At 51.5% G+C, this 9,418-nt stretch overlaps 1 protein-coding gene across 1 annotated transcript; it reads right to left on the bottom strand.

The window, feature by feature from the left end:
- Nucleotides 1–3,745: 3,745 nt before the first annotated feature.
- LOC124687849 (probable high-affinity nitrate transporter-activating protein 2.2) lies at nucleotides 3,746–4,529 on the bottom strand. The gene is made up of 2 exons (XM_047221585.1): nucleotides 4,391–4,529; nucleotides 3,746–4,282 (listed from the first exon to the last, which is right to left on the bottom strand). The coding sequence occupies exons 1-2, from the start codon at nucleotides 4,527–4,529 to the stop codon at nucleotides 3,831–3,833; spliced, it is 591 nt and encodes a 196-aa protein (XP_047077541.1). The 3' UTR covers nucleotides 3,746–3,830.
- Nucleotides 4,530–9,418: the final 4,889 nt, after the last annotated feature.

Raw genomic sequence — 9,418 nt, 5'->3', positions numbered from 1 at the left:
TAACTCGCGCTCCGACGGCTGGTGTTTGGGATTGACTGAAAAAATCGTAGATCGGGACGAGAACGAACGGGAGCGCCGCAGACCTCTAGCGGAGATCAATCGTCAGCCTCACATGAATGAAACCATGGTGCGCTGGGCCCTGTATCGTTTTCTGTTGTGCATGCTGTGAAATTGGGCCAGGCGAGCTATAACATAACACATGTACATGGGCCCCCTTATTTTCCTGGGCCCGGGGCGGCCGTCCCTCCAGCCCTGCCCCAGGGCCGGGCCTGCTGAAATCCCCACTTAGCAAAAAAATAAAACACTTCACGAGCAACCAAGAAAAACGTCAAATGTGTTCTAGAGCTCGTTTTAGATAGGATAACGTCCACAGAGGTTACCCAAAAATAGGGCCTAGACTAACGCACCCTTAATGGCCACGACTAGAAATGGGAGAGAAAAACGAGTAGGGATTTTGGGGAAGAAATGAGACCAAGTCTCACATGTAGAAAAAGTAGGGAATTTAAAGACTAGGGGTTTGTAGATAAAGGAAAGGAAAAAACTCTCTTTATACAGCCAAAACAAGATGGGCTTGGGCAGGTTATTGACCAAAACTTTGCCAGAATTTTTTCTAGTTTTATATCAGGGAAACAAACAAAAATATTCTTTTGAAATAAAATGGACCATAAAATATTATTTTGTTCTATTTAAAATAAGAAAAGAGGGGGGCGGTGGATATAACAATTCGCCAGGATATTCAAAATAAAAATAAGATTTTGCAAAAATATGCCACAAGAATATGCATGATGCCATGATGCACAAAACAAAAACAACAGAATATTCTAATATGGAATATTTTCCAGGACGTTACATTAAATATTAATAATAATGGTAACCTACATAGATTAAGAAATTTAAATAGAAAATGGCAAGAACCTAGAGAACATCACATTAGCATAAACTGAACAATGGCAATAACATACTTAAATTAATCTAATCCAAAATGGCAAGAACCTAACAAAACAATCACACTATACTAAACTAAGTAATGAAAAAGAACTGCACAGATTACTCGAAAAAGAACAACGGTAATAATCTAAACAAAACAATGATAATATCCTACATAGATTAATCTAAACATAACAATGGCAATAACCTAACAAAACAATCATATTAAAAAAAACCTAGTTCATGGACGTCATCGATGCGGCCATCATCAGGCCCGGACGGTTCATCTTTGGTTTCGCCTTCCACAGATTTGGTGTCTTATCCTGGCTGGCTCCGCCCACATCCGGCGGGGTTCCTCTTCAATCTCTACTATCGAGCCACCACCGACCTAGTGTGACCAGATCTGGACAAAGATGAGAGGGGAATGAGGAATTGGCGTTCCTTGACACTGCAAATGTGCTCTATCGTTTCGGGATAAGAAGCGAGAGACAACTAGGTCACCTCGAGCACCGCCACCTTGCCTTGACACGACAGACACGCTCTCTCGTGTTGGGATAAGACACGAGAGATAACTAGGTCACCTCGAGCATCGCCGCCATGCCTTGACACGCCGGATGCGCTCTCTCGAGCCAGGATAAGACAAGGGAGATAACTCTGTCACCTCGTGCGCTGCCGCCTCACATCATCCAGATGCAGGGAGAGAGTAGGGAGAGAGTGAGGGGTAGAGTTTCTGTGAGGGTTAACTGTTGCATACAAAGAGCATCCATTGTTCGGAAGCGAAGTATTGTGCTACCCCGTTCCTATAGAGGCCCCTAATGCAAATGGAGAGGTTGGGAAGTGCATTTGCTACATCTTGCTGAGACACAGATATAAATAATTGTCATTCATGATGTCTCCTCAACGGCTGCCCATTTCTAGCAGGCCTCGTTAGCCATACGGAATTACCTTTAACCATGAGTTCTTTTGTGGTACCCTCAAATAAATAACAACCCTCTATTTTCGTCTATCCGAAGGCCCAAAAAACTTCATACCACTCTCCAAAACGTGACAGGTATGTTACGTACCTTTGCCAAATTTCGCACCGAAATAGAAAAAGGCCGTAACCGGGCCTGGCCCAAATACTGTTCCAAGCCCAAGACACAGGCCCCGGCCCACGTACAGTCGGTTGGTAGCGGGGAAGGGGACGAGGCCGACCTAACCTAACCCTCGTTCATTCGGACGTCGCTGGGTGGGGGTTCCGCTGTGCCAATTTCTCTTGGATGTGATCGAGAATTTGTGCGTTCTCAAGTAAAAGCTGCAGAGACTGGCGGAGGGCATGTTATCATCATTAGCAGCAGGCGGCACTGGAACCAACTAGCGTGACTCACAAAATCAGCTAGTCATTCTTGCACCGGCTACTGAGCTGAAGGACAAAGCCCAGCTGCTGAGCTGAACTCTTAACCACGGCCTAGCATCTCAAGTTCTAAATGCAAATTAGATAATCAACTGGGCGTAATGAGATAATGAAACCAGGCCTTCTTCTTGCTGGGATGCTCAGCCAATTCATTAATAACTGGACTAGAATATGCTCATCACAAGTTCATAACCATGCTCATACTCAAAGTGATAGGATCATTTACATAGTTCAGATTTTTCTAATTGAAATCGGCCGCGTCGGCCGCGTCGTTCAATGTTGCGGCGGCCTCGGTCGTCGGCTATGCAGAACGGGGCTGAGCTGGTGGAGGCGTCGGTCGCTGGCGACATTGGACGGGGCAGAGCTGCTGACGGCGTCTATCGATGCGGCGGCGGCTTCGCTAGCTGGTGGCGTCGTGTCCTTGGGCAACCAATGCGTGGCTGGGCCGAATACTACTAGTTTGATTTTTTTTTTCCCATTATCTACGTCTTGCTGGGCCGCCGGGCCTAATATGCCTCGCTTGATCCTGATCGTTGCTTCAAATTATACCTCTCACTAATCAGGAGTGGTAAAAGGTACTGTAAAACAAGTCTGGCCCATAAAACTGATGTTTTCGATGAGGGTGTCCTTAGCGTCGCTCTGTACTAGTGCAACCAGTAGTTGTTTACCGGTGGTGTTGCACTATTCGAAATGCCGCCAATAAAACTTGTGGCGTGCACCATTGAAACATGTCACTAATGTAATGTGTTCTATAAGCTATTTCCTACCAGTGATAGAAGGGTGTGGTGGCACCGGAACAGAGAAGGAGGTGACGATGCCGAGGTAGCGGGTGCGGAGTAGGGGCGGTGGAGCTAGAGCTATGGGAGGGTTTGAGGGGGGGGGGTGTCTTTTTTGGGTAAGAAGGCCAGGGGAAAGGAGAAGAAAAAATGGATGAATTAAAAAAAGGAAAAGTCGGTGCCATGTGATCCCTAGGTGGTGGATTTTCATTTACTACACACATTTGATCTGTATGGTATATCCTAAAATATTGCATTGTCAACTCTATAAGTGGATTGCACTAGCTCTTAACATAGTATTGGGTATCAGAGCCCACGGACTCTCGAGTTCGAGTTATAGCTTTCATAATTTATCCTAAAATCGTTGTTGTCCTCGTGTTGTCATAGTATCAAAGCCATACTTGTACTTTTCGATTCACGTGTTTACAATCTTTTTTCCTGTCACATATAAGAGGGGTGTTGAGGTTATCTTCTAGAGTTGATCTATAGGGCAACAAAGAGGAACACAATTGTCGACCGAGTTACATATGTGCTTTCCATGTTTCCGTTGAGTTTGAGTACACGGTTGTTGCTATAGTTGGATAAATCCGTCGGTGGTACAGCACTAACGCTTACAAGATTTCTCAAAAGAAAAATACCAATACACTCTCTTACGTATACATTGCTGTTGTTTGTACGTTGCGAAGGAGAAGAAGAAGTCGCCCACGGGCGAACACCTTGGCACGGTTCCAATCTTAGTTGTTCTTCTTGCGTTTCTCGATGTAGAAGAAGAAGGCGAGCGAGGCGATGGAGAAGGTAGAGAAGACGCCGGCGGCGACCTTGATGGAGGTGGTGACGCCGGTGATGCTGATGACGTCGAAGGTGGCGCCGGGCAAGGTCTGTCCGTAGGCGACCTGCGTGCCGGAGGCGTCGAGAGCGTAGGCGCGCACGAAGTAGGTGGCGGTGGGGATGTCGAGGGCGACGCGGTACTCGACCGTGCCGGTGGCGGCGTAGGCCTGCTCGGTGACCTTGAACTGGCAGGTCTTGTCCTTCTTGAGGTCGTCGTGGGTCTTGCGCCACTCGCGTCCCTTCTGGCTCACCGGCGCGTAGCACAGGCTCACCTTCACCTTCTTGTACTCCGCGTCGGTGCCGGCCGTCGCGTTGAGGGACCACGTCACCGTGATCACGTCCTCGCCGCCGTGAAGAACTGGCCACGGATCAATCAAAGCTTGTCACAATGTGGCACATGGCCATGTATGCCAATCCGTGACGTGTAGCGAACAGAGGAACATGCGGCGCAAGTTAGGAAGCATACCTTGGTTGGGAGTGGGGGAGGCGGTGACGGCGAGGGTAGGTTTCAGCTTCGAGAGCATCGCCGCGGCGCTCGCCGACTCCCAACACCCTGCGGCGAGGACCACCAGCAGCAACGCCATGACCATCCCTTGCCGAGCCATCTTCTTCTAGCTTCTGCTGCTCGAAGAAATAATTATGTTCCCTGCTGCTGAAAGGAAGGAGGCTGCTGTACTTTGATGGGAAGGATGGAGGACAAACATGTATATGTAGGCGCGTCAGGGGGCGTTGACCGTGTGGCGGGTAGCTTTGCTTTCGTCTGGTCGAGGAGGCGCCCATCCAAAAGTCAAATCTCGTCTGGTTTATGTTTTGTTTTGGCCCTCTCCGGCCGGAGCTGTAGTCTGCTCTAGAGGGGTTCCAAAGGGTCTGGGAGATGAGAAGCGGCGACTGCAGATTAAGCAGCTAGCAGTGCATCGACTAACTAGAAGTGCAAACAACAGTTGTTCAACCGAGCCGACTGTTGTCTGCTGAAACATTCTCGAAAGAATGAATGGGCCGATTGACATCGTCTGTTGGAATTCCCTCATAGATCCATCGCATCAAACGGACAAGGAAACCAAGCTCACAGAACTTAGATCATCTCCAACGGAACGATCCAAACAGGCGATCCAAATGATTTAATTATATTCATTTGGGTCGTGCCATGGATAAATTTTGGGATGCAGTCTTGCCTGCCAGGCCATGCCAGTACGCCCAGCAGCGTGACCCATTCGGTCCGGTGTTAGGGAAAATTGCATATAATAGAGAGCTTACATAGATTGCATATATATTTGAGCAAAATTACACAATACACTAAAATTTAGTAACAAAAACATAGTAGAAGACCTCAACATCTTCATCTTGCTCTCCCCTAGTCATCCTCGTCGGAGTGGTAGTGGCGGAGGCACGTCGTCTCGTCGAATACCTTGATGGTGAGCATGCCGTGGGGCGTGGGCGTCGTACTTGAAGACGACGAAGTTCCCGACTTCAATGACGTGCGCGGGCAAACCGCCTCCAGCTGTTGTTGAGGTACATCTGCCCGATGTGATCAACCTCCAAGGACCACAGGCCAATGGCACCGCGGGCCACCCATAGTACGATCTCGTGGGGCTCTTGGTCATCGACGATCGACACGGACTTCTGGGGAGGGCGCATCCTATCCCAGTCCATGCCCAAGTGGATGGTGACACCAAACTCAAACCCAGAGAGGTTGATGACGACGGACGCGGGCGACGATGATGGCGATGGGGACGGTGGTGGTGAAGGGGGCTACGGTAGTTCGCTCTGGCATCTCCCCCACGTCTTCCTCCACGACCTCGGCCTCAGCCACACCCAGGGCCCGGTGGCCGTCCTAGATGCCCTACCATCGATCCTATGCCGCCATCCATGGCTACCGAAATGTCTGTGGTGGTGGTGGGGAATGGAAGAAGATGAGGTTGTGAAATAAATTGCCGCTGCTGGCCTGTTAAAAAGGCCAAAGCATTGGATGCCAGCGTGGAGGCCAAAACACTGGCATTGATGAAAGCAGACGGCTAGCCTAGAAGTCGGACGGTGCGGCCAGCGCAGACGGCGCGGGCAGTTTTGGAGTCAGCCTACCTTCATTGATGCTAGAGGAGCAAGGTTATTGGGTCGCTGCCATGCGAGCTCTCAGCCCACACGGACGGATATGGGAGGACGTGCGTACTACCCGCGCATTCGTATTATTTCTCAAATTTGGTGGATGAATAGGTCGCGCCAGACGGGCAGTTGATTTGGATCGCGCCATTGTAGCGTGCGCGCGCCGACAGACCGGTTTGGATGCTGCACGGCCATTTGGACTGCACCGGTGGAGATGCCCCGAAGGGCTCGAGGATTTTCCTTTATTTCTCCAATCTAACGGTTAGGGTATCTCCAGCGGGCTTACCTAAATCGACGATCCAAATGATTTGTTTTTGTTTGTTTGGATCAGCCCGTGGACTGGATCCGTCGTGTAGTTTGGCTGGCCCGGACAGCGCGTGCAGCGGCGCTACCCGTTCAGTCCGGAGCTGGCCAAACCATCTTGCATTTCATTTCTCAAATTGCTTGAAGAAAATAGAACTTAAGTAAAAACATAGTAGAAACTACATCGTCTTTGTCTTGGTGTCGCCTAGTCGTCCTCGTCGGAGTGGTAGTGGTGGCGGCACACGGTCGTCGAAGACCTTGATGCTGAAGTCGTCGTGGCCGTCGTACTTGAAGACGACGAAGTGCCCGACGTCGATGGCGTCCGAGCGGGCGAAGCGCCCCGTTATGGAGGAACATCTGCCTCTCGTTGTCGAACATCATCTCCGCGGGCCACAGTCTGGTCGACACGCACAGGAGGACATGATGGGGCTCTTGCCCATCGAGGATCGAGGCGAACCTCTAGGGCAGGCGCAGCCTGTCCCAGCTCATACCTTTGTGGATGGTCACGCCAAAATAGAATCCGGAGAGGTCAATGGCGATGCGCTCGGGCGATGATGGTGGCGATGGCGATGACGACGTTGGTGGCTGACTCTGGCCTTTCCCGCTACTCCTTCCTCGTCGGCCTCTTTGGCCTCGGCTGCAGCCTCTCCCACGCCCACGACCACGGCCCGGAGGCCGTCCTAGGCACCCTTCCCTCGAGCCTAAGCGGCGAGTAGTCGGTTCACCTCTTCGGCGATTGCGCGTCGTCGCTCTTCTCCTACGGGTCTCATCGTCTGTTTGACGGGACGCGCAGTTGGGTTTACATATAATTTGTGCTCAGCAGGTTCTCTCGGGACACCTGACATATCAGAAGGTTTTCATGCAAAGGTATCTCGATTCTCACGGAGGAACTTGATGAGCGCGCTTTCCTATTGGACGGACATGCCCGTCCCAATGATAACCTGCCTACACGGATCATTTTCTACCAAATCTACTCGACGTGTGTCAGTTGTCGGTTGGAAGGTCAGCGAGGACGAGTCGATCTCAGTTGGCTTCTCGAGGATGGCGGGGTCGTTGCGGTCGACTGGATACTTAGCAACCTCGGCGGTGTTGTCACGCTCCGAGGCGATGACAGCGTCGGCGAGCTTGGCGCCGCTGTCCTCGCACTCCAGGGTCATCTCGGGGTCACCGCGGACAGTGATGATGCCGTGTGGCCCTGGCATCTTCATCATGTTGTAGGCGTAGTGTGGCGTGGCCATGAACTTGGCGAACGCCTGGCTGCCGAGGACGCAGTGGTAGGGGCTGCGGAAGTTCACCACCTCGAAGGAGATCCTCTCGACGCGGTAGTTGGCCGGCGTGCCGAAGGTCACCGGTAGTGTTACGTTCCGATCGGGAAGGCGTTCCTGCCAGGGACAATGTCGTGGAAGGTGACGCTCGTTGCTTCAAGGCGCGAGTCGGGCAGCTGGAGGCGCTGGAAGGTGTCGTAGTACATTATGTTGATGGAGCTCCCTCCATCCATCAAGGTCTTCGAGAACCAGTAGTCAGCGACCTTGGGCTTCACGATTAGGGCCACTCGCCCTGGGTACTCGATGCGTGGAGCGTGATCCTCGCGGCTACACATTATGCTCTGCTCGGACCAGTTGAGCCAGTGCGGGACGTCTGCGACGACTGCGTTGACAGCCACCGCTCGCGCGAGCACCTTCTTGCCGCCGTGATCACCGACCCCGGTGAAGGTGTGAAGGGACCAAACGCTGACCGAAGCCATCGTCCTTGGGCTGGTCCTGGTCCTTGTTGCGGTCCTTGTTCTGGTTGCCGTTGCCATTTTTCTTGGAACGGCGAGCCTTCTCTATCTGCTTAAGGGAAAAGTAGTTCCCGGTCGTGTGCATCGAGGGCTTGCCCTCTCTGCTGTGGTAGATGCACGGAGCATCAAGTAGGCTGTGCGGGTCAAACCGCTTGCCTGGTGGGCGGCCCACCGCAGTTGTCGCGGCGGGAGTACTTCGGGCCGCGCTGCTCGAAGGTGGCGTTGGCAACGAACTCGGAGTTGCCGCCGTCAGCGTGGCGCTTGCCACCACTCTGGCGAGTGGCGAAGCGGTAGTCCTCGAGGTGATTGTCGGGCCGGATGGTGCGGCGATTGCGCCGCTGGCTGTACTCATCATCTTAGTCGACCGTGGTATCCTCGTCGGCGTAGCGCTGAGCGATATTGAACAGCTCGGCGATGGAGATGTTGTCCCTATTGATGCGCCGGAGCTTGGCGTCGATGAAAGGACACGGATGTCGCCTAGAGGGGGGGTGAATAGGCGATTTAAAACTTTTATGAGATGGGCTTAACAAATGCGGAATAAAACTAGCGTTTACTTTGTCAAGCCCAAAGCCTATATACTATGGTTCACCTATGTGCACCAACAACTTATTCTAAGCAAGAGTTCACCTATGTGCACCAACAACTTATGCTAAGCAATACAAGCAAGTATGTGATAGCAAGATATATATAACTTCAAGCACGATGGCTATCACAAGGTAAAGTGCATAAGTAAAGAGCTCGGGTATAGAGATAACTGAGGCACGCGGGAGACGATGATTTATCCCGGAGTTCACACTCTTGCGAGTGCTAATCTCCGGTGGAGAGGTGCGGTTGCTTAGTGCTCCCGAACGCCACAAGAGGCTCACCTTGAGGTGTGGTTGCTCGATGCACACCAACGCCACAAAGGCCTCACCCCAAGATGCGGTACTCACACCACACACCGAACGCCACGAAGGCGCCTCACCTAAATCTCCGGTGACCCTCGCCACAAAGGCCTAGGTCACGGTTCCACTAAGGGATTTCCTTCGAGGCGGAAACCGGGCCTTACACAAAGATTGGGGCACACATCCACAACTTAATTGGAGGCTCCCAACAAACCGCCACAAAGGCCTAGAATCCGTCTAGGGTTCCAAGAACCCAAGAGTAACAACCTTCTTGCTTTCACCACCACGAATCACCGTGGAGAACTCAAACCGATGCACCAAATGCAATGGCAAGAACACCACAAAGATGCTCAAGTCCTTCTCTCTCAAATTCCAACAAAGCTACAAAAGCTATTGGGGGAATAAGAGAGGAAGAACAAATGAATTCACA

Source organism: Lolium rigidum, chromosome 2 (assembly GCF_022539505.1).
Source record: "Lolium rigidum isolate FL_2022 chromosome 2, APGP_CSIRO_Lrig_0.1, whole genome shotgun sequence".
NCBI lineage: Eukaryota > Viridiplantae > Streptophyta > Magnoliopsida > Poales > Poaceae > Lolium > Lolium rigidum.
Note: the sequence above shows the minus strand (reverse complement) of the source record. Positions and strands in the feature narration are given on the sequence as shown.